This window comes from Oncorhynchus nerka, linkage group LG20 (assembly GCF_034236695.1).
Source record: "Oncorhynchus nerka isolate Pitt River linkage group LG20, Oner_Uvic_2.0, whole genome shotgun sequence".
NCBI lineage: Eukaryota > Metazoa > Chordata > Actinopteri > Salmoniformes > Salmonidae > Oncorhynchus > Oncorhynchus nerka.
The window spans coordinates 13,189,343-13,214,827 of record NC_088415.1 but is presented as its reverse complement, the minus strand read 5'-3'; the positions used below and the strand labels follow the sequence as shown (position 1 = coordinate 13,214,827).

General features: G+C 48.9%; 1 protein-coding gene across 1 annotated transcript in view; it reads right to left on the bottom strand.

Annotated features, from left to right (window-relative positions):
• Window positions 1-20,829, bottom strand: part of LOC115101963 (potassium voltage-gated channel subfamily D member 1) — a 78,399-nt gene extending 57,570 nt beyond the window's left edge. The window contains exon 1 of the mRNA XM_065005248.1: window positions 18,922-20,829. Coding sequence (XP_064861320.1) covers window positions 18,922-20,036 — 1,115 coding nt within the window. The 5' untranslated portion in view covers window positions 20,037-20,829. The remainder of the gene's footprint in view (window positions 1-18,921) is intronic.
• Between the last annotated feature and the right edge of the window lie 4,656 nt (window positions 20,830-25,485).

Genomic DNA, 25,485 nt, shown 5'->3' with positions numbered 1-25,485 from the left:
AAATGAATGATGTTGAACCACAGAATGGGCACAATTACATGTATTTTTCCCCTATTGAGAGTGTTACATTGATCACACAACAAGAGCAATGGCATGCTTGTGCTTCTAACAAACCAAAGCTATCTACTGTAGCAATATGTGGGTCATATACAGTAGAGACAGAATATAAACACTGCACAGAGAACATTTTTTTGTACATTTTCTTGGAGAGAAGGAAACTGCAATAAGTACTGATGGAGTAAACTGTCCAGAAATTCATTTGCAGTAAAGACCCAGTTAGATGCAGTTAAATTGCTCATCTCAACCATTGTATTGCCGTTTTAGCAAATTGTGTTATTGATTTGGTGCTATGCATAGAGATAAGGAGCTCCCATTTTGAACAAATGAATATGGATCACTGTACAGTAAGTATGTCCTCAGAGGGTCATCTGTGTTATTTTCATCTTAATGTGAAGGTTGAGATGAGTTCTATTCCAATAATAACTCACAATCTCACATTTTGGCTAGGCTACATATACAAATTTGTGCGTGCATGCAAGTGTTTTTATTATCAAGTAACACAAAACCATGGAAACAAAAGAATGATATAACCCAGCTTAGCCCAGTGAGGATTTCAGGCCCTTTAAATATACACTGTGACGCTGTTATAAGTACAAGGAAACTTAATGAAAATAATTGATGAGAGTAGAGTATTCGCTGGAGTTTCAGCGGCTGTGCTCTCTGCCTCAGTGAGAGAGATATTCAGAGACAGAGTCTAAGCGCCACAGCTGTACAGTGTCTGCCCATTCCTGAGAGCTCCGCGGGGAGAGGTGTGGATACTACTGAGGCAGACGGGAACTTGGGAGGAAGATACGTCAGTGTTGTCATCGCTCCACGCAGCCTGTAAATAGGTCAGCCTGAGAAGGCAGAAGGGCCACAGCGAGAGCCTGCCCAAAACTGTGAGCACATCCAATTACTTAGAGAGGAAGCCAACACAAAGCTACATAGAGAACAGGAAGGGGAAAAAAAGGAATAGCAGACTAGGAAGTATTTTTTCTACTGAAACATGTAAGACTGGTGCTCTTAGTCATACGTTTTACTGACCTCGTTTAAGGTTACATGCCAAGTACTTACTTACTTACCTACTACTTACTTACAACTAACATACTACTTACTTACTACTTACAACCAATTTCCTACTAACGTACTATTAACGTACTACTAACGTACTATTAATGGCAGCGGGGTGGAGCATCACAAGTTTAATATCATGTTTAGCAATTGTTCTCTCTCTCTTATGTCTGGTCTTAACAAGAGATGGTTGTTTTATACGGGTATCCTTCGTTTAGTTGGCGTGGGCTCCGGCCAAACAGTAGCCTGTGTTGAGTTGGGTTAATAAACAGGGAATTCGTAAACTAAATCCTTTGTCCGGACAATTGTTCATTTATGATCCAGCCAGGTCATTAGTGTCAGAAGTAAAAACGTAGATACAAGTTAGCCAGCTAGCTAGCTGACTACTGTGGCCAGCTAGCTAGCTGACTACTGTGGCCAGCTAACGTTACGTGGGGAAAGGGTGTTGAAAATGCTTCGAGGGAATTTGAAAGGGAAGGTGGTGGTAGGGTTAATAAACAGAGAATTCGTAAACTCAATCCTCTGACCGGACAATTGTTCATTTATGATCAAGCCTGGTCATTACACCTTATTTAACTAGGCAAGTCAGTTAAGAACAAATTCTTATTTACTATGACGGCCTACCCCGGCCAAACCCGGACAACGCTGGACCAATTGTGTGCCGCCCTATGGGACTCCCAATCCCAGCAGGTTGTGATACAGCCTACCTACCTACCTACTTACTATGTGTCATGCAATGTATGCAGAGTGACAATGCTATTTAACTTATAAGTTACATGAACAACAGAGCACAGCATTGTGATTGATTATACAGTATACAGTACCATTAAATAAAAGAAGACATCATGGTGCAGATCTACCTTTCCATTTGTTCAGTCTATGTTAAACTCCCTGAATGAAGTGCAGACGTATCCCACTTTATATTTTAGTCATTTAGTAGGTGCTATTATCCAGAGCGACTTACAGGAGCAATTAGGGCTAAGTGCCTTGCTCAAGGGAACGTCGAACATGTTTTTCACCTAGTCAGCTCTGGGATTCGAACCAGCGACCCTTCAATTAAGCCAAGGGCCATTACCTCAACCTGTTGTGTTTAGCTTATGTTTTCTTCTTTGGAATAGAATCCCCTACGGAGCCACCTCTCCTCACGTGTGCTTTATCCTGGAGGTTCATCAAAGTCCACAAAACAGATTTCAATTACTGTGACCTCAGAATGGTCCCTGAAAGAACTCAAATCAGCTTAGCATTTGCACAGTGCACACTGAATCTCTTCTACAATAACTGGGTTATAACAAGAGTTTTAACCTAATACCAATTATCTTTTCAATTTCCATTAACCGATGTGATTGACCAGAGAAAGTAGCATACTCTTCTGACTCCCAACTTCCAGGTCCTTGTCAGTGTGTGGTTTCACATGACACTAATCCGCGCGACGCACAGCCGATCTGTACACCTTAATGGGTCAACAAATCCAGTTATCTGTAGAAAATCCAGTTGTCTGGTTTTTCCAAATATTATGGATCGCTTGTCATTGTCAAGCTGCAGAGTACTGTCAAAATGACAGCATAATAACACAAGACAATCCATCTAATGGTATAGAAAAGAGTTTAGAAACGGATCCATGAACAATTAACCCTTGCCTGTCCTGACAAATAGTCGGCGTCTCAGAAAAGTAAAATACATAGTGAATGTTGGATCACTGCTTTGGCACAGGCTGTTCTCCACCTCTCTCTCTCTCTGAGGAGTGTTGACTTCTGGGAACACTGTGTTCTGCCATCCAGTGGGCGAGAGCAGTTGGAGAACAAAAGGTCAGACCAGTATGAAACATCATACGATATATGGTACTTGGCTGACATGGTTCAAATGAGATTCTTCAACAAAAGGAAACAAAACTAATTTCAAGTCAACTAAAATCAGTTTCTCTTTATGGGTGTTCTCAACCTCCAGCAACAAAGTTAATAGCACCAGCAGGTAGGTAGAAAAGACATGCCGTCCGGTACAGTATTTGGAAAGTAGAAGGCAATTTCTAAGTATCACATGCATCAGAAATGAAGATTAAGGAATGTTACATCACAAGATATTACAATTTGTTCATAAATACTAAACCCGATCTCAGGCAAAGGAGCTCATGGTCAGAACTACACGTTGAGATACAACAGTTTGTCACGGAAGATTATGTGCACTCAGTCATAAAACATTTTGGTGTCGGTGAGCCCAGTCAGTCAGCCTATTATTGTTCAAGGAGAGAGGCGCTCCCCCAAAAGGCACTTACATAAGACAGTAACAGATGGTGACTGATGTGTGTTGGGACTGAATTACTCAGGAGGAGGAAAATGATGCAACGGAAGTAAAGAGGCTTGTCATTTAACCAAAATCAAGAATCAAAGTCAATGAGGTATTTCACCTCCTTTTGTAAGGTATTTCACCGGTTCCTGATGGGATTGGAGAGTTTCACTATGAACAAGGTATGCAATGATGTATAAATACTGTATACAATAATGATTATTTCTTAATAATATTTGTAATAAGAGTAAATAAATCATTGCTTACATATAGGACTGTGATGACATTGTGGGAAGGTTTTCATGGCTAGTTATTTCGTACTACTATCTTGAATAATTCCTTTCCTTTTAAACTATTAGCCAGTGGGATGGGAATAGGCCAAGCTCAAATAGGGGAATGAAAAAAATGTAGAGATGAAGTCCTATTTTTTAAATATTTGTTTTAATTTTACCCCTTTTTCTCCCCAATTTCATGGTATCCAATTGTTGTAGTAGCTACTATCTTGTCTCATCGCTACAACTGCCGTATGGCCTCGGGGGGATGAAGGTTGAAAGTCATGCGTCCTCCGATACACAACCCAACCAGCCGTACTGCTTCTTAACATAGCGCGCATCCAACCCGGAAGCCAGCCGGCCACAGGAGTCGCTGGTGCGCAATGAGACAAGGACATCCCTACCCCAAGCCCTCCCTAACCCAGACGACGCCTAGGCCAATTGGACCTCCATGGGGCGATTACGGTTACGATTACAGCCGGTTACAACAGAGTCTGGGCGCGAACCCAGGGACTCTGATGGCACAGCTGGCGCTGCAGTACAGCGCCCTTAACCACTGCGCCACCCGGGAGGCCCCGAGATGAAGTCCTATTAATGAGGAATCAAGTCAGTTGCCTTAGAGACATGGTCAAGTAATTACAAATAGAAAAATGTGCTTATTGGAGCCTCCACAAGTCTTTCCCACTGCTTTGATCAGCATAGCTACATTACATGCAATCTTTCTGCAAAGGAAGACTAAAGCATTATGTTTAATGAGCTATCATCAGTGAGCATATTACCTAGCTTCTAGCCTGAACAGATAGAGAATACATTACCCAGAGTCTAGCCTGAACAGATCGAGAATACATTACCCAGAGTCTAGCCTGAACAGAGAGAGAATACATTACCCAGAGTCTAGCCTGAACAGATAGAGAATACATTACCCAGAGTTTAGCCTGAACATATAGAGAATACATTACCCAGAGTCTAGCCTGAACAGATCGAGAATACATTACCCAGAGTCTAGCCTGAACAGATAGAGAATACATTACCCAGAGTCTAGCCTGAACAGAGAGAGAATACATTACCCAGAGTTTAGCCTGAACATATAGAGAATACATTACCCAGAGTCTAGCCTGAACAGATAGAGAATACATTACCCAGAGTCTAGCCTGAACAGATAGAGAATACATTACCCAGAGTCTAGCCTGAACAGATAGAGAATACATTACCCAGAGTCTAGCCTGAACAGATCGAGAATACATTACCCAGAGTCTAGCCTGAACAGATAGAGAATACATTACCCAGAGTCTAGCCTGAACAGAGAGAGAATACATTACCCAGAGTTTAGCCTGAACATATAGAGAATACATTACCCAGAGTCTAGCCTGAACAGATCGAGAATACATTACCCAGAGTCTAGCCTGAACAGAGAGAGAATACATTACCCAGAGTTTAGCCTGAACATATAGAGAATACATTACCCAGAGTCTAGCCTGAACAGATCGAGATTACATTACCCAGAGTTTAGCCTGAACATATAGAGAATACATTACCCAGAGTCTAGCCTGAACAGATAGAGAATACATTACCCAGAGTCTAGCCTGAACAGATAGAGAATACATTACCCAGAGTCTAGCCTGAACATATCGAGAATACATTACCTAGAGTCTAGCCTGAACAGATAGAGAATACATTACCCAGAGTCTAGCCTGAACAGATCGAGAATACATTACCCAGAGTCTAGCTTGAACAGATAGAGAGTACATTACTCAGAGCCTGAACAGATAGAGAATACATTACAGGAATATGTATAACCATACCAGTAGAAAACAATGCTTAATTACCATTAAGAATGACTGTGTACCGCTCTATTGTGAGCAGTAGCAGTTCTTTACACTATTAGGGAACGGTTCCATCTGTCTATAATTCTGCCCGGATCCACTCTCAAAAAGTCAAACCTTGGCAGGATGATAATGTGTTTTGATTCCTCTTTGGTATGCACATTCTACTACAGCCCAATACTGTATGTACATGTTTAGACATTCACATTTAGAATAATTTAGCTGACACTCTTAGAGCAACTTACAGCAGAAATTAGGGTTAAGTGCCTTGCTCAAAGGGGCACATAGTCAGATTTTTCATCTAGTCGGCTCAGGGGAGTCAAACCAGCAAGCTTTTGGTTATTGACCCAACTCTCTTAACCACTAGGCTACCTGTCGCCTATATCTAGACAAAATAAGGTCAGTTTCAAGGACATCAAGCTACTTCAAAGCAGTCTGTTCTGACAATATCAAAGATCTAAGATCATTATTGAAAATGAAAACATATCAAAGGAAAACATAAGTTCTGTAATAGTGTAACAGTTATCATGAGAATGTGAGATTTGCAGTTTCAAATCCTTTTTCCTCTTCAGATTAATTATGATAGCATTCCAAGAGGAAATGGCATGAATAAGGGGTTTTGGATAATTATGCATCAGGGAAAAAAGAGAGCAGGGAAGAGAGAGAGCAGGGAAGAGAGAGAGCAGGGAAGAGAGAGAGCAGGGAAGAGAGAGAGCAGGGAAGAGAGAGCAGGGAAGAGAGAGCAGGGAAGAGAGAGAGCAGGGGAAGAGAGAGCAGGAAGAGAGAGAGCAGGGAAGAGAGAGAGCAGGGAAGAGAGAGAGCAGGGAAAAGAGAGAGCAGGGAAGAGAGAGCAGGAAGAGAGAGAGCAGGGAAGAGAGAGAGCAGGGAAGAGAGGGAAAGAGAGAGAGCAGGGAAGAGAGAGAGCAGGGAAGAGAGAGAGCAGGAAGAGAGAGAGCAGGAAGAGAGAGCAGGGAAGAGAGGAAGCAGGAAGAGAGCAGGGAAAAGAGAGAGCAGGGAAGAGAGAGCAGGGAAGAGAGAGAGCAGGGAAGAGAGAGCAGGGAAGAGAGAGAGCAGGGAAGAGCAGAAGAGAGAGCAGGGAAGAGAGAGAGCAGGGAAGAGAGAGAGCAGGGAAGAGAGAGAGCAGGGAAGAGAGAGAGCAGGGAAGAGAGAGCAGGAAGAGAGAGCAGGGAAGAGAGAGAGCAGGGAAGAGAGAGAGCAGGAAGAGAGAGCAGGGAAGAGAGAGCAGGGAAGAGAGAGAGCAGGGAAGAGAGAGAGAGCAGGGAAGAGAAGAGAGAGAGCAGGGAGAAGAGAGAGAGAGCAGGGAAGAGAGAGAGCAGGGAAGAGAGAGAGGGAAGAGAGCAGGAAGAGAGAGCAGGGAAGAGAGAGAGCAGGGAAGAGAGGGAAGAGAGAGAGCAGGGAAGAGAGAGCAGGGAAGAAGAGAGAGCAGGGAAGAAGAGAGAGCAGGAAGAGAGAGAGCAGGGAAGAGAGAGCAGGGAAGAGAGAGAGCAGGGAAGAGAGAGCAGGGAAGAGAGAGAGCAGGGAAGAGAGAGAGAGCAGGGAAGGGAAGAGAGAGCAGGGAAGAGAGCAGGGAAGAGAGCAGGGAAGAGAGAGAGCAGGGAAGAGAGAGCAAAGAGAGAGAGCAGGAAGAGAGAGCAGAGGGAAGAGAGAGAGCAGGGAAGAGAGAGCAGGGAAGAGAGAGAGCAGGGAAGAGAGAGAGCAGGGAAGAGAGAGAGAGAAGAGAGCAGGGAAGAGAGAGAGCAGGGAAGAGAGAGCAGGGAAGAGAGAGCAGGGAAGAGAGAGAGCAGGGAAGAGAGAGAGCAGGGAAGAGAGAGAGCAGGGAAGAGAGAGAGGGAAGAGAGAGCAGGGAAGAGAGAGAGCAGGGAAGAGAGAGCAGGGAAGAGAGAGAGCAGGGAAGAGAGAGAGCAGGGAAGAGAGAGCAGGGAAGAGAGAGAGCAGGGAAGAGAGAGAGGGAAAAGAGAGAGCAGGGAAGAGAGAGAGCAGGGAAGAGAGAGCAGGGAAGAGAGAGAGGAAGAGAGAGCAGGGAAGAGAGAGAGCAGGGAAAGAGAGAGAGCAGGGAAGAGAGAGAGCAGGGAAGAGAGAGAGCAGGGAAGAGAGAAGCAGGGAAGAGAGAGAGCAGGGAAGAGAGAGAGAGAGCAGGGAAGAGAGAGCAGGGAAGAGAGAGAGCAGGGAAGAGAGAGAGCAGGGAAGAGAGAGCAGGGAAGAGAGAGAGCAGAGAGAGAGAGCAGGGAAGAGAGAGAGCAGGAAGAGAGAGAGCAGGGAAGAGAGAGAGCAGGAAGAGAGAGAGCAGGGAAGAGAGAGAGCAGGGAAGAGAGAGCAGGGAAGAGAGAGCAGGAAGAGAGAGAGCAGGGGAAGAAAAGAGAGAGATCAGGGAAGAAGAGAGAGAGCAGGGAAGAGAGAGAGCAGGGAAGAGAGAGCAGGGAAGAGAGAGAGCAGGAAGAGAGCAGGGAAGAGAGAGAGCAGGGAAGAGAGAGCAGGGAAAAGAGAGAGCAGGGAAGAGAGAGAGCAGGAAGAGAGAGCAGGAAGAGAGAGCAGGGAAGAGAGAGAGAGCAGGGAAGAGAGAGAGCAGGAAGAGAGAGAGCAGGAAAGAGAGAGCAGGGAAGAGAGAGAGCAGGGAAGAGAGAGCAGGGAAGAGAGAGCAGGAAGAGAGAGAGCAGGAAGAGAGAGCAGGGAAGAGAGAGAGCAGGGAAGAGAGAGAGAGCAGGGAAGAGAGAGCAGGAAAGAGAGAGAGCAGGGAAGAGAGAGCAGGGAAGAGAGAGAGCAGGGAAGAGAGAGAGCAGGAAGAGAGAGAGCAGGGAAGAGAGAGAGCAGGGAAGAGAGAGAGCAGGGAAGAGAGAGAGCAGGGAAGAGAGAGAGCAGGGAAGAGAGAGAGCAGGGAAGAGAGAGAGCAGGGAAGAGAGAGCAGGGAAGAGAGAGAGCAGGGAAGAGAGAGAGCAGGGAAGAGAGAGCAGGGAAGAGAGAGAGCAGGGAAGAGAGAGCAGGGAAGAGAGAGAGCAGGGAAGAGAGAGAGCAGGGAAGAGAGAGCAGGGAAGAGAGAGAGCAGGGAAGAGAGAGAGAGCAGGGAAGAGAGAGCAGGGAAGAGAGAGCAGGGAAGAGAGAGAGCAGGGAAGAGAGAAGGGAAGAGAGAGCATGGAAGAGAGAGAGCAGGGAAGAGAGAGAGCAGGGAAGAGAGAGCAGGGAAGGAGAAGGAAGAGAGAGCAGGGAAGAGAGAGAGCAGGGAAGAGAGAGCAGGGAAGAGAGAGAGCAGGGAAGAGAGAGCAGGGAAAGAGAGAGCAGGGAAGAGAGAGAGCAGGGAAGAGAGAGAGGGAAGAGAGAGCAGGGAAGAGAGAGAGCAGGGAAGAGAGAGCAGGGAAGAGAGAGCAGGGAAGAGAGAGAGCAGGGAAGAGAGAGCAGGGAAGAGAGAGCAGGGAAGAGAGAGCAGGGAAGAGAGAGAGCAGGGAAGAGAGAGAGCAGGGAAGAGAGAGCAGGAAAGAGAGAGCAGGGAAGAGAGAGAGCAGGGAAGAGAGAGCAGGGAAGGGAAGAGAGAGCAGGGAAGAGAGAGCAGGGAAGAGAGAGCAGGGAAGAGAGAGAGCAGGGAAGAGAGAGCAGGGAAGAGAGAGCAGGGAAGAGAGAGCAGGGAAGAGAGAGAGCAGGGAAGAGAGAGCAGGGAAGAGAGAGAGCAGGGAAGAGAGAGAGCAGGGAAGAGAGAGACAGGGAAGAGAGAGAGCAGGGAAGAGAGAGCAGGGAAGGAAGAGCAGGGAAGAGAGAGCAGGGAAGAGAGAGAGCAGGGAAGAGGAGAGGAAGAGAGAGAGCAGGAAGAGAGAGAGCAGGGAAGAGAGAGAAGCAGGAAGAGAGAGCAGGGAAGAGAGAGAGCAGGGAAGAGAGAGAGCAGGGAAGAGAGAGCAGGAAGAGAGAGAGCAGGGAAGAGAGAGCAGGGAAGAGAGAGCAGGGAAGAGAGAGAGCAGGGAAGAGAGAGAGCAGGGAAGAGAGAGAGCAGGGAAGAGAGAGCAGGGAAGAGAGAGAGCAGGGAAGAGAGAGAGCAGGGAAGAGAGAGAGCAGGGAAGAGAGAGAGCAGGGAAGAGAGAGAGCAGGGAAGAGAGAGCAGGAAGAGAGAGAGCAGGGAAGAGAGAGAGCAGGGAAGAGAGAGAGCAGGGAAGAGAGAGCAGGGAAGAGAGAGAGAGAGAGCAGGGAAGAGAGAGAGCAGGGAAGAGAGAGCAGGGAAGAGAGAGGGAAGAGAGAGCAGGGAAGAGAGAGAGCAGGGAAGAGAGAGAGCAGGGAAGAGAGAGAGGGAAGAGAGAGAGCAGGGAAGAGAGAGAGAGCAGGGAAGAGAGAGAGCAGGAAGAGAGAGAGCAGGGAAGAGAGAGAGCAGGGAAGAGAGAGAGCAGGGAAGAGAGAGAGCAGGGAAGAGAGAGCAGGGAAGAGAGAGAGCAGGGAAGAGAGAGAGCAGGGAAGAGAGAGCAGGGAAGAGAGAGCAGGGAAGAGAGAGCAGGGAAGAGAGAGAGCAGGGAAGAGAGAGAGCAGGGAAGAGAGAGCAGGGAAGAGAGAGCAGGGAAGAGAGAGAGCAGGGAAGAGAGAGCAGGGAAGAGAGAGCAGGGAAGAGAGAGCAGGGAAGAGAGAGCAGGGAAGAGAGAGAGCAGGGAAGAGAGAGCAGGGAAGAGAGAGAGCAGGGAAGAGAGAGAGCAGGGAAGAGAGAGCAGGGAAGAAGAGAGAGCAGGAAGAGAGAGCAGGGAAGAAGAGAGAGAAGCAGGGAAGAGAGAGAGCAGGGAAGAGAGAGCAGGGAAGAGAGAGAGCAGGGAAGAGAGAGAGCAGGGAAGAGAGAGAGCAGGGAAGAGAGAGAGCAGGGAAGAGAGAGAGCAGGGAAGAGAGAGAGCAGGGAAAGAGAGAGAGCAGGGAAGAGAGAGAGAGCAGGGAAGAGAGAGAGCAGGGAAGAGAGAGAGCAGGGAAGAGAGAGCAGGGAAGAGAGAGAGCAGGGAAGAGAGAGAGCAGGGAAGAGAGAGCAGGGAAGAGAGAGAGCAGGGAAGAGAGAGAGCAGGGAAGAGAGAGCAGGGAAGAGAGAGAGCAGGGAAGAGAGAGAGCAGGGAAGAGAGAGAGCAGGGAAGAGAGAGAGGAAGAGAGAGGGAAGAGAGAGCAGGGAAGAGAGAGAGCAGGGAAGAAGAGAGCAGAAGAGAGAGAGCAGGGAAGAGAGAGAGCAGGAAGAGAGAGAGCAGGGAAGAGAGAGCAGGGAAGAGAGAGCAGGGAAGAGAGAGAGGGAAGAGAGAGCAGGGAAGAGAGAGAGCAGGGAAGAGAGAGAGCAGGAAGAGAGAGAGGGAAGAGAGAGAGCAGGGAAGAGAGAGAGCAGGGAAGAGAGAGAGAGCAGGAAGAGAGAGAGCAGGGAAGAGAGAGCAGGGAAGAGAGAGAGCAGGAAGAGAGAGCAGGGAAGAGAGAGAGCAGGAAGAGAGAGCAGGGAAGAGAGAGAGCAGGGAAGAGAGAGAGCAGGGAGAGAGAGGGAGAGAGAGAGCAGGGAAGAGAGAGAGCAGGGAAGAGAGAGCAGGGAAGAGAGAGAGCAGGGAAGAGAGAGCAGGGAAGAGAGAGAGCAGGGAAGAGAGAGCAGGAAGAAGAGCAGGGAAGAGAGAGAGCAGGGAAGAGAGAGCAGGGAAGAGAGAGAGGGAAGAGAGAGAGCAGGGAAGAGAGAGAGCAGGAAGAGAGAGAGCAGGGAAGAGAGAGAGCAGGGAAGAGAGAGCAGGGAAGGAAGAGCAGGGAAGAGAGAGAGCAGGGAAGAGAGAGAGCAGGGAAGAGAGAGCAGGGAAGAGAGAGAGCAGGGAAGAGAGAGCAGGGAAGAGAGAGAGCAGGGAAGAGAGAGAGAGAGAGAGCAGGGAAGAGAGAGCAGGGAAGAGAGGGAGCAGGGAAGAGAGAGAGCAGGGAAGAGAGAGAGCAGGGAAGAGAGAGCAGGGAAGAGAGAGAGCAGGGAAGAGAGAGAGCAGGGAAGAGAGAGAGCAGGGAAGAGAGAGCAGGGAAGAGAGAGAGCAGGGAAGAGAGAGAGCAGGGAAGAGAGAGAGCAGGGAAGAGAGAGAGCAGGGAAGAGAGAGAGGGAAGAGAGAGCAGGGAAGAGAGAGAGGGAAGAGAGAGAGCAGGGAAGAGAGAGAGCAGGAAGAAGAGAGAGCAGGGAAGAGAGAGAGCAGGGAAGAGAGAGAGCAGGGAAGAGAGAGAGGGAAGAGAGAGCAGGGAAGAGAGAGCAGGGAAGAGAGAGCAGGGAAGAGAGAGAGCAGGGAAGAGAGAGAGCAGGGAAGAGAGAGAGCAGGGAAGAGAGAGAGCAGGGAAGAGAGAGCAGGGAAGAGAGAGCAGGGAAGAGAGAGCAGGGAAGAGAGAGAGCAGGGAAGAGAGAGAGCAGGGAAGAGAGAGAGCAGGGAAGAGAGAGGGAAGAGAGAGCAGGGAAGAGAGAGAGCAGGGAAGAGAGAGCAGGGAAGAGAGAGAGCAGGGAAGAGAGAGAGCAGGGAAGAGAGAGAGCAGAGAAGAGAGAGCAGGGAAGAGAGAGAGCAGGGAAGAGAGAGCAGGGAAAAGAGAGAGCAGGGAAGAGAGAGAGCAGGGAAGAGAGAGAGCAGGGAAGAGAGAGAGCAGGGAAGAGAGAGAGCAGGGAAGAGAGAGCAGGGAAGAGAGAGCAGGAAGAGAGAGAGGGAAGAGAGAGAGCAGGGAAGAGAGAGAGCAGGGAAGAGAGAGCAGGGAAGAGAGAGCAGGGAAGAGAGAGGGAAGAGAGGAGAAAGAGAGAGCAGGGAAGAGAGAGAGCAGGGAAGAGAGAGAGCAGGGAAGAGAGAGCAGGGAAGAGAGAGCAGGGAAGAGAGAGAGCAGGGAAGAGAGAGAGCAGGGAAGAGAGAGCAGGGGAAGAGAGAGAGAAGAGAGAGAGCAGGGAAGAGAGAGAGCAGGGAAGAGAGAGAGCAGGGAAGAGAGAGAGCAGGGAAGAGAGAGCAGGGAAGAGAGAGCAGGGAAGAGAGAGAGCAGGGAAGAGAAGAGAGAAGAGAGAGCAGGGAAGAGAGAGAGCAGGGAAGAGAGAGAGCAGGGAAGAGAGAGAGCAGGGAAGAGAGAGAGCAGGGAAGAGAGAGCAGGGAAGAGAGAGAGCAGGGAAGAGAGAGAGCAGGGAAGAGAGAGAGCAGGGAAGAGAGAGCAGGGAAGAGAGAGAGCAGGGAAGAGAGAGAGCAGGGAAGAGAGAGAGCAGGGAAGAGAGAGCAGGGAAGAGAGAGCAGGGAAGAGAGAGAGCAGGGAAGAGAGAGAGAGAGAGAGAGCAGGGAAGAGAGAGCAGGGAAGAAGAGAGAGCAGGGAAGAGAGAGAGCAGGGAAGAGAGAGAGCAGGGAAGAGAGAGCAGGGAAGAGAGAGAGCAGGGAAGAGAGAGCAGGGAAGAGAGAGAGCAGGGAAGAGAGAGAGCAGGGAAGAGAGAGAGCAGGGAAGAGAGAGAGCAGGGAAGAGAGAGCAGGGAAGAGAGAGCAGGGAAGAGAGAGAGCAGGGAAGAGAGAGAGCAGGGAAGGAAGAGAGAGCAGGGAAGAGAGAGCAGGGAAGAGAGAGAGAGCAGGGAAGAGAGAGAGCAGGGAAGAGAGAGCAGGGAAGAGAGAGAGCAGGGAAGAGAGAGAGCAGGAAGAGAGAGAGCAGGGAAGAGAGAGAGCAGGAAGAGAGAGAGGGAAGAAGAGAGAGAGCAGGGAAGAGAGAGCAGGGAAGAGAGAGCAGGGAAGAGAGAGCAGGGAAGAGAGAGAGCAGGGAAGAGAGAGCAGGGAAGAGAGAGAGCAGGGAAGAGAGAGAGCAGGGAAGAGAGAGAGCAGGGAAGAGAGAGCAGGGAAGAGAGAGAGCAGGGAAGAGAGAGAGCAGGGAAGAGAGAGAGCAGGGAAGAGAGAGAGGGAAGAGAGAGAGCAGGGAAGAGAGAGAGAGAGAGCAGGGAAGAGAGAGCAGGGAAGAGAGAGAGCAGGGAAGAGAGAGAGAGAGCAGGGAAGAGAGAGAGCAGGGAAGAGAGAGCAGGGAAGAGAGAGAGCAGGGAAGAGAGAGCAGGGAAGAGAGAGAGCAGGGAAGAGAGAGAGCAGGGAAGAGAGAGAGCAGGGAAGAGAGAGAGCAGGGAAGAGAGAGCAGGGAAGAGAGAGAGCAGGGAAGAGAGAGAGCAGGGAAGAGAGAGCAGGGAAGAGAGAGCAGGGAAGAGAGAGCAGGGAAGAGAGAGAGCAGGGAAGAGAGAGAGCAGGGAAGAGAGAGAGCAGGGAAGAGAGAGAGCAGGGAAGAGAGAGAGCAGGGAAGAGAGAGAGCAGGAGAGCAGAGAGAGCAGGGAAGAGAGCAGGGAAGAGAGAGAGCAGGGAAGAGAGAGAGCAGGGAAGAGAGAGAGCAGGGAAGAGAGAGAGCAGGGAAGAGAGAGAGCAGGGAAGAGAGAGAGCAGGGAAGAGAGGAGAGAGAGAGCAGGGAAGAGAGAGCAGGGAAGAGAGAGAGCAGGGAAGAGAGAGAGCAGGGAAGAGAGAGAGCAGGGAAGAGAGAGAGAGAGAGCAGGGAAGAGAGAGAGCAGGGAAGAGAGAGAGAGGGAGGGAAAGAGAGAGCAGGGAAGAGAGAGAGCAGGGAAGAGAGAGCAGGGAAGAGAGAGCAGGGAAGAGAGAGAGCAGGGAAGAGAGAGAGCAGGGAAGAGAGAGAGCAGGGAAGAGAGAGAGCAGGGAAGAGAGAGAGCAGGGAAGAGAGAGCAGGGAAGAGAGAGAGCAGGGAAGAGAGAGCAGGGAAGAGAGAGAGCAGGGAAGGAGAGAGCAGGGAAGAGAGAGCAGGGAAGAGAGAGCAGGGAAGAGAGAGAGCAGGAAGAGAGAGAGCAGGGAAGAGAGAGAGGAAGAGAGAGAGCAGGGAAGAGAGAGCAGGGAAGAGAGAGAGCAGGGAAGAGAGAGAGCAGGGAAGAGAGAGAGCAGGGAAGAGAGAGCAGGGAAGAGAGAGCAGGGAAGAGAGAGCAGGGAAGAGAGAGAGCAGGGAAGAGAGAGCAGGGAAGAGAGAGAGCAGGGAAGAGAGAGAGCAGGGAAGAGAGAGAGCAGGGAAGAGAGAGAGCAGGGAAGAGAGAGAGCAGGGAAGAGAGAGAGCAGGGAAGAGAGAGAGCAGGGAAGAGAGAGAGCAGGGAAGAGAGAGCAGGGAAGAGAGAGAGCAGGGAAGAGAGAGAGCAGGGAAGAGAGAGAGCAGGGAAGAGAGAGCAGGGAAGAGAGAGAGCAGGGAAGAGAGAGCAGGGAAGAGCAGGGAGAGAGAGAGCAGGGAAGAGAGAGAGGAAGAGAGAGCAGGGAAGAGAGAGCAGGGAAGAGAGAGCAGGGAAGAGAGAGAGCAGGGAAGAGAGAGAGCAGGGAAGAGAGAGCAGGGAAGAGAGAGAGCAGGGAAGAGAGAGCAGGGAAGAGAGAGAGCAGGGAAGAGAGAGCAGGGAAGAGAGAGCAGGGAAGAGAGAGAGCAGGGAAGAGAGAGCAGGGAAGAGAGAGAGCAGGGGAAGAGAGAGAGCAGGGAAGAGAGAGAGCAGGGAAGAGAGAGCAGGGAAGAGAGAGCAGGGAAGAGAGAGAGCAGGGAAGAGAGAGCAGGGAAGAGAGAGAGCAGGGAAGAGAGAGAGCAGGGAAGAGAGAGAGCAGGGAAGAGAGAGAGCAGGGAAGAGAGAGAGCAGGGAAGAGAGAGCAGGGAAGAGAGAGAGCAGGGAAGAGAGAGCAGGGAAGAGAGAGCAGGGAAGAGAGAGCAGGGAAGAGAGAGCAGGGAAGAGAGAGCAGGGAAGAGAGAGAGCAGGGAAGAGAGAGAGCAGGGAAGAGCGATTTTGGGAGGATGGTGTCGTATATATAACCCGGACATGCTCCAAACCTGAGAGGATAAATTAGATGCTAACCTAACGTAGCAGGTGTAAAATAAACACCTGGAACTAGGTCCCCTACATACTGATCTTGACGAGAAGAAAAAAACTGTTGGGTGAGGTTCTCTTCTGCACTGCTCAACCAATCCACTAAATGTGGAGGAGGAGTTAAGATGGAATGGTTCTCTTCTGCACTGCTCAACCAATCCACTAAATGTGGAGGAGGAGTTAAGATGGAGTGTCACCTTTTTAACGTCCAAAAGCTGAAGTCACGTGACGTCACAGGCTCTCTTTCCGTTTCCCCTGAAAACCGGAACATCCGGTTGTTGGGAACTCGGCAGACTATAGTATAATACCAGAATGTATCTTTACCTTCTCTTTCTGTTGTATAACTGCACAATAATAAACAGCTTACTGTATAACATAGAATAACCACAGTATCTCCATCCCCATGTTCCTTCCCTCTGTCATGGTCATTTGCTTGTGAATGAGTAGGAAAAGCTTTTGATCTGAAATGGTGGTTAAAAGGTCCACGGCAGCCGTTTTTGTCTCATATATCAAATTATTTCTGGGCAACAAATAAGTACCTTACTGTGACTGTTTTAAATTAAAATGTTTGTTTTTTTAAAGTTTAAAATAGCTTTCTTAGCAGAGAGCAATTTCTCACGCAAGAATTTAGCGAGGACCGTCTAGGAGTGGTCAGAGTGGGGAGGAGAAACTGAAAACTAGCTCTTTATGGCAGAGACGTTAGGAACTTTCTTTCTTATTAATGGTGATGTCACCAGGCAGGACAAAACTTCATTCCACCAAAACAGGCAGTAATTTCAGGTGGTCTTTTCAAACAGCTCTTACACTAAAAGGGCTTTATCATTTTCAATTTCATAGTATTATTCCAACCTCAGTGTGTGAAAATACACAGAGTGGACTAAACATTAAGAACACCAGCACTCTACACACACGCTCCAAGACTAAGAAGGTGAATCGAGGTGAAAGCTATGATCCCTTATTGATGTCACTTGTTAAATCCACTTCAAACAGTGTAGATGAAGGGGAGGAGACGGGTGAAAGAAGGACTTTCAAGCCTCGAGACAAGTGAGACATGGATTGTGTATGTGTGCCATTCAGAGGGTGAATGAGCAAGACAAAAGATTTAAGTGCCTTTGAACGGGTTATGGTAGTAGGTGCCTGGCTCACCGGTTTGAGTGTGTCAAGAACTACAACGCTGCTGGGTCTTTCACGCTCAACAGTTTCCCGTGTGTATCAAGAATGGTCCACCACCCAAAGGACATCCAGCCAACTTGACACAACTGTGGGAATCATTGGAATCAACATTTGACACCTTGTAGGGTCCATGCCCAGACGAATTGAGGCTGTCATGAGGGCAAAATGTGTTCCAAATGTTTTGTACACTCAGTGCAGTGTACACACCCAGTGCAGTGTACATTAAACACTGCACTGGGCCTTTAACACCGGCCTGCTATTGACTGACATTGAACTGTTAATCAATTCTTGAAAAGCAGAAACATGTCACTGCCGAGGAAAGCCCCTGCATCTACATTGTTACATCATACTCTCAGGCAGCCTCCACACAATAGCAGAAACCCAGGTCAAAACAGGTCACCTGACATCACACATACATGTGTCACGCAGGGGAGGCTGGTAGGAGGAGTTATAGGAGGACAGGCTCACTGTAATGGCTGGAATGGAATAAATGGAATCAAACACAAACATGTAAACCACATGTGTGACTGTTCCATTTACTCCATTCCAGCCATTACAATGAGCCCGTCCTCCTATAGCTCCTCCCACCAGCCTCCACTGGCGCGAGAAAAACAATGGGCCAAGCTAGCTCTCCCTTCTCTGATCTCTTTGGCTCTGACCGTTTGCACGCTGACACTGAAACAGCCTCCAACCTCCATCAATCAAATGGAAAGATGCTGTTGTAGCGGTGACAGCCAGAAACCTGGAGCAGTCCGTCTGACAGAGCCCATTTCTCCGTTGATAGCATGGTTGCTACACTTCAGTAGAGGCTCATCAAGCATCTCTTGCTAGATCATTAGCTAAGGGTGAAGCTACAGTCGTAAGCCGGCGCTAGATAATGTCATTCGACTTGTGGTAAGATGGACACAGATATGTTACCACACTACAGGCACTACATGGGCTCCAGAGTGGCATAGCGGTCTAATGATCTGCATCTCAATGTAAGAGGTTTCACTACAGTCCCTGGTTTGAATCCAGGCTGTATCACATCTGGCTGTGATTGGGAGTCCCATACGGCGGCGCACAATTGGCCCAGTGTCGTCTGCGTTTGGCCGGGGTAGACCGTCATTGGAAACAAGAATTTGTTCTTAACTGACTTGCCTAGTTAAATTACTTTCTTTTTACATTAAAAAGGCCAAAACCACACATTCAGTTTCTAATCCATTCCAGGAAATTTGCAAACACAGATATTTTACAACTGGATGACTTTGTAATTCTACAGAGGAAATCAAGGAGATTGCATGAAGTTTTATGGTGTCACGGTACATTAAATCTCTCTACATATTAACACATTGATAGTCTCAGAGTCAAATTGGTTCGAAGCTGAAATCATAATGGAGGATGAAGTTTGTCAGGCAAAATGGAGACAGTAGTAAAAGCTTATGTGCTGCGTTAATTGAGCCCATTTAGTGCTTGGACACATACTGATTTGAGTTTAATGGCCTGGGGGGATTGCCATAAAAACAAGCCGGGTGAAAGGTTGAAAAGTGGGTGTATTGAAGAGGCCTGGGTGAAGACAGGGCGAGGACCACGGCTCACTGGGTTACTGTCGTTGCTGTCTTGTAATATTCCAACAGATGAGTCCTCAGTCACCAAAACAACATGTACTCTCTGCTGCAGTGGTAGTCTGATGAAGGACCGTTTGAAACAGCGTGCAGCTCATCTGAGGTCCCTTAAATATCTATTTTCCTGCACTCACTCTGCATATTTCATTCCCCTCCACCACAGCATGATACTCATCTGCCAACCGCTGCTCTTATTTACAAAAATATTTTTTGTAGTATTTTAATATGTTAAAATCCGCATTCATTAGCAATGGTTACATGTTTGCAAACTAAATGAAATGATGTGACAGGTTCCCCACATTGGGGAACTGGAATACAACATTCAGTATCTTATCTACAGCCCAGAGTACTATTATTACATAATGATAAACCTTATGTCAAATAAAACATGCTGCAGAATTTTTTTACTACTCAATCTCAAATGCAAACTACAATCATTATTGTTAAACCCTGGTCGTTTACATCAAGTGCCTGGAGTGGGCTGTCAATTCTTCTGAACCCCATTCATTTCCCATTCACAGCACACAACCCATTACGTCCCCATTCATAACACACCTGCAGGGAGAGTGTTTGAGAGTGTGACACCTGAGAGCAGTGTAGCACTGAGGTGACGACAAGGGATTGGCGCTATAAAGTTACTCATTCACAGTCCAAGACATTTCTCGATTGATTCTACTGAGAATACTCCCACCCATTTCATATTCAGAGCAGCAAAGTAAAATATTCGGAGGCCTATGCAACAGTATGTGGGTGGTAGAAGTCGATATGGAACTGGTGATGATGCTCTTGCAGTATATAAAGGTTAAGTAGTATAACAACATCCAAACACTTACCCTAGTGTTGTCATGGTGACAATGGTGTACCAGAAGGAGGCGGGGATGCTGGAAAACGTGGTTCCCTTGGTGCCTTTCTCAGCATAGAACATGACGGTGGCGAAGATGATGACAGCCATGGTGAGGGAGAAGAGGAGGAAGCCCAGCTCCGAGGCGCAGGCCTGCAGAGTGCAGCCTAGGATGCGCAGGCCCTGAGAGTGGCGGGAGAACTTGAAGATTCGGAACACCCGGAAGACTCGCAGGGTAACAAAGGCCCCGCTGACTTCTTCGTTCTCGGGCATGACAAGGCCGATGTAGAAGGGCAAGATGGCCACCACGTCAATCACGCTCATCACCGAACGTGCAAAATCACAGCGGCTGGGGGCAGCATACAGCCTCATGAGGTACTCGCAGGAGAAAATAAGCACACAGGCCGTGTCCAAACAAGAGAAGGCCACAGAAAACTTCTCACCACACGGCAGGTCCTTTATACTCCCTTTGAGTGGTCGGCAGGGAACCGTTTCCACAACGTTGGCAATAACAGACACGGCGATGAAGAAGCCGGTGACGTAGTAGAACACCAGGGCCATGGTGGAGGTGTGAGGGTTCTCGAAGGCCCTCCACAGCTTATCACGTAACGTGGCGTCTGGGGGCAGGGGAGCGTCTCCGGCATTCTCTGCCTCGGTGTCCTCAGCCAAACGCTCCTGGTTCTCCTTCTTACGATCCCGGTACTCTTCCATACAGCAGTCACCTATGATCTCAGGTATTATGCCATAGAAAGCCAGCTCCTCCTCAAAGGCCTGAATGCATTCATGTCGGGGATAGTGTAGCTTGCCTGTTCTAAAAAAGTTGAGAATATGGCGAAACATCTCTGGATCCCTGTCAAAGAAATATTCCTGAGTTTCCTCATTGTAGAAAAACTCCTTTTCTGAGCTGCCTAGAAGGGTGTCCGGATAACGGTCCAATGTGTTCTTCCATGTCTGGAAGCGTAGTCCACTCACATTAACAAACAGGATCTCATCACTGCGACTTGTTTTGTCCACAGGAGGCTTGGGCATGGTCTGTTGGGCCAGTGGTAGCCAGCCCACGGCTGCTGCCCGAGCAAAGGGCATCCATGTTGCAACTCCAGCAGCCATTTTGTTTAGTAGCTTATGTTTCAGGAGTAAACGGGATGTTGAGTAATGGTACAGAGAGTCTCTAGGTACTTGATGGTTATTTCTTGGTCTTCTCTGATCAGAAGGAAAAGGATAGGTATATCCAATCTAATCATCCGTCTGAACTGAAGGCCTCAACAACCAGATTGGCTTGCCTCCATTCCCAGTCTGTCAATTTGTTTGTGCATCAGTTTCAACAGGAGAGGGAGAAGTGATGCCGGGAGAGAGATGACAGTGTTTTCATTGTCAAAGAAAAGGGTCACGGCAGTTGTGGACTGAACAAAGGTCAGGCCATTGGAATAGTTCAGGAAAACTTACTCTGATTCATAAAACATCAGACTATTGACCTCTCATCTAAGTAATAGCACAGTGATATTGTAGAACAATACTGTATATGGCTTTTCAGTCGTGTTTAAACAGACTTCCAGAGAACTAGTGGTTGAAGTCTCCGGCCTTTGCTTGCTGCCTCGCCTCTCTCAGAAGACAGATTGGTTGCAGTGCTGTGGTTTTCAAATTCCTATTAAATTGTGATGATGTTCCCCGAAGATGCAAGATAGACACATTTTTCTCTTGCTTTTTTTTCTCTCCCTTGCAGTGTTGCTCTCCAACTTTGATTATGGGATGGCTCTCTTTGTCCCTTAGTTTCTCTATCCCTCTCTCTCAAATGCACAACCAAACCTTAAGTGTAGTCGATTTCTCCGATGTCTGAGAGGCCTTCTGAATGGAAAAGTTAGAGTCTTAGGCGTTTCTAGCCCTTGTATGGTGGTCCCTTTTTTATACCTGTCAAGACACACAACACACACAACTTAGATATTGAGCAGCACAGGCTGTAAAGGCACGGTATGCTACATCTATTTGTGTCACAGCTTGGGTGAACTGCTTAAAAGTCTGAGCTTCAAAAATACAAAACAAAGAGGTTCCTCACAAAGGAAACTTTGAAGTTGACCACGTTTGAATGGTATTTAGAACCCAGACCAAACAGTTGTACCAATATAAATACAATCCTTATACTTAAATGTCCATTTTGCAATAATTGTCCATCTGTACAGAGCCTCAACCCAAATAAGCACTGTGCCCCTTTGATCTTTAAACTCATTATGCATCAACCACACAACTGTACCTCTTCAGTATCAATCCACAAAGGGATTATGCTTTCAATGTGTCATAACATAAATAATGATGAATTGAATTTCAATATAAAAAGGTTACCATTAAATCCCGAGATTCAATTACTATATTTTGTTTTGAATTTAAATGTCACTCTTCTAAACAAGAGAGGTGTTAGGGTGTATCCATGAAACATCTAGTCTGCCTTGTGAGGGAGTTGGAGTGTACCCAGACCCGTCTCTAACCAACAGACCCGTCTCTAACCAACAGACCCGTCTCTAACCAACAGACCCGTCTCTAACCAACAGACCCGTCTCTAACCCAGTCAAAACTGTTCGCTGCTCTGGCCCCCCAATGGTGGAACAAACTCCCTCACGACGCCAGGACAGCGGAGTCAATCACCACCTTCCGGGGAGACATCTGAAACCCCACCTCTTTAAGGAATACCTAGGATAGGATAAAGTAATCCTTCCCACCCCCCCCCCCTTAAAAGATTTAGATGCACTATTGTAAAGTGGCTGTTCCACTGGATGTCATAAGGTGAATGCACCAATTTGTAAGTCGCTCTGGATAAGAGCGTCTGCTAAATGACTTAAATGTAATGTAAATGTCTAACCAACAGACCCGTCTCTAACCAACAGACCCGTCTCTAACCAACAGACCCGTCTCTAACCAACAGACCCGTCACTCTAATCAACAGACCCGTCTCTAACCAACAGACCCGTCTCTAACCAACAGACCCGTCTCTAACCAACAGACCTGTCTCTAACCAACAGACCCGTCACTAACCAACAGACCTGTCTCTAACCAACAGACCCGTCACTCTAACCAACAGACCCGTCTCTAACCAACAGACCCGTCTCTAACCAACAGACCCGTCACTAACCAACAGACCTGTCTCTAACCAACAGACCCGTCACTCTAACCAACAGACCCGTCTCTAACCAACCGACCCGTCTCTAACCAACAGACCCGTCTCTAACCAACAGACCCGTCACTCTAATCAACAGACCCGTCTCTAACCAACAGACCCGTCTCTAACCAACAGACCCGTCTCTAACCAACAGACCCGTCACTCTAATCAACAGACCCGTCTCTAACCAACAGACCCATCTCTAACCAACAGACCTGTCTCTAACCAACAGACCTGTCTCTAACCAACAGACCCGTCTCTAACCAACAGACCCGTCTCTAACCAACAGACCCGTCTCTAACCAACAGACCCGTCACTCTAACCAACAGACCTGTCTCTAACCAACAGACCTGTCTCTAACCAACAGACCTGTCTCTAACCAACAGACCCGTCTCTAACCAACAGACCTGTCTCTAACCAACAGACCCGTCTCTAACCAACAGACCCGTCTCTAACCAACAGACCTGTCTCTAACCAACAGACCCGTCTCTAACCAACAGACCTGTCTCTAACCAACAGACCCGTCCCTCTAACCAACAGACCTGTCTCTAACCAACAGACCTGTCCCTCTAACCAACAGACCCGTCACTCTAACCAACAGACCCGTCACTCTAACCAACAGACCTGTCTCTAACCAACAGACCTGTCTCTAACCAACAGACCCGTCACTCTAACCAACAGACCTGTCTCTAACCAATAGACCTGTCTCTAACCAACAGACCCGTCTCTAACCAACAGACCTGTCTCTAACCAACAGACCCGTCACTCTAACCAACAGACCTGTCTCTAACCAACAGACCTGTCTCTAACCAACAGACCCGTCCCTCTAACCAACAGACCTGTCTCTAACCAACAGACCCGTCCTCTAACCAACAGACCTGTCTCTAACCAACAGACCTGTCTCTAACCAACAGACCCGTCCCTAACCAACAGACCTGTCTCTAACCAACAGACCCGTCCTCTAACCAACAGACCTCTCTAACCAACAGACCCGTCCCTCTAACCAACAGACCTGTCCCTCTAACCAACAGACCTGTCTCTAACCAACAGACCCTCTAACCAACAGACCCGTCCCAACAGACCTCTAACCAACAGACCCGTCCCTCTAACCAACAGACCCGTCCCTCTAACCAACAGACCTGTCTCTAACCAACAGACCCGTCCCAACAGACCTCTAACCAACAGACCCGTCCCTCTAACCAACAGACCTGTCCCTCTAACCAACAGACCCGTCCCTCTAACCAACAGACCTGTCTCTAACCAACAGACCCGTCTAACCAACAGACTTGGTTTTCTAACCAACAGACCCGTCCTCTAACCAACAGACCCGTCCCTCTAACCAACAGACCTGTCCCTCTAACCAACAGACCTGTCCCTCTAACCAACAGACCTGTCTCTAACCAACAGACTCTAACCAACAGACCCGTCCCTCTAACCAACAGACCTGTCTCTAACCAACAGACCCGTCCCTCTAACCAACAGACCCGTCCCTCTAACCAACAGACCTGTCTCTAACCAACAGACCCCGTCCCTCTAACCAACAGACCCGTCCTCTAACCAACAGACCCTCTAACCAACAGACCCGTCCCTCTAACCAACAGTCCAACAGACCTCTAACCAACAGACCCGTCCCTCTAACCAACAGACCTGTCCCTCTAACCAACAGACCCGTCCCTCTAACCAACAGACCTGTCCTCTAACCAACAGACCCGTCCCTCTAACCAACAGACCCGTCCTCTAACCAACAGACCTGTCTCTAACCAACAGACCCGTCTCTAACCAACAGACCCGTCCCTCTAACCAACAGACCCGTCCCTCTAACCAACAGACCTGTCCCTCTAACCAACAGACCCGTCCCTCTAACCAACAGACCCGTCCCTCTAACCAACAGACCCGTCCCTCTAACCAACAGACCTGTCTCTAACCAACAGACCCGTCCCTCTAACCAACAGACCTGTCTCTAACCAACAGACCCGTCCCTCTAACCAACAGACCCGTCCCTCTAACCAACAGACCTGTCTCTAACCAACAGACCCGTCCCTCTAACCAACAGACCTGTCTCTAACCAACAGACCCGTCCCTCTAACCAACAGACCCGTCCCTCTAACCAACAGACCCGTCCCTCTAACCAACAGACCTGTCTCTAACCAACAGACCCGTCCCTCTAACCAACAGACCCGTCCCTCTAACCAACAGACCCGTCCCTCTAACCAACAGACCCTCTCTAACCAACAGACCTGTCCTCTAACCAACAGACCTGTCTAACTAACCAACAGACCCGTCCCTCTAACCAACAGACCTGTCTCTAACCAACAGACCCGTCCCTCTAACCAACAGACCTGTCTCTAACCAACAGACCCATCCCTCTAACCAACAGACCCGTCCCTAACCAACAGACCGGTCCTTCTAACCAACAGACCCGTCCTAACCAACAGACCCATCCCTCTAACCAACAGACCTGTCTCTAACCAACAGACCGTCCCTCTAACCAACAGACCTGTCTCTAACCAACAGACCCATCCCTCTAACCAACAGACCTGTCTCTAACCAACAGACCCGTCCCTCTAACCAACAGACCCGTCCCTCTAACCAACAGACCCGTCCCTCTAACCAACAGACCTGTCTCTAACCAACAGACCTGTCTCTAACCAACATACCTGTCTCTAACCAACAGACCTGTCCCTCTAACCAACAGACCTGTCTCTAACCAACAGACCCGTCCCTCTAACCAACAGACCCGTCCCTCTAACCAACAGACCTGTCTCTAACCAACAGACCCGTCCCTCTAACCAACAGACCTGTCCCTCTAACCAACAGACCCGTCCCTAACCAACAGACCCGTCCTCTAACCAACAGACCCGTCCCTCTAACCAACAGACCCGTCCTCTAACCAACAGACCCGTCCCTCTAACCAACAGACCCGTCCCCTCTAACCAACAGACCCGTCCCTCTAACCAACAGACCCGTCTAACCAACAGACCCGTCCCTAACCAACAGACCCGTCCCTAACCAACAGACCCGTCCCTAACCAACAGACCCGTCTCTAACCAACAGACCCGTCCTCTAACCAACAGACCCGTCCCTCTAACCAACAGACCCGTCCCTCTAACCAACAGACCCGTCCCTCTAACCAACAGACCTGTCTCTAACCAACAGACCCGTCTAACCAACAGACCCGTCCTCTAACCAACAGACCCGTCCCTCTAACCAACAGACCCGTCCCTCTAACCAACAGACCCGTCCCTCTAACCAACAGACCTGTCTCTAACCAACAGACCCGTCCCTCTAACCAACAGACCTGTCTCTAACCAACAGACCCGTCCTCTAACCAACAGACCTGTCTCTAACCAACAGACCCATCCTAACCAACAGACCCATCTCTAACCAACAGACCCATCTCTAACCAACAGA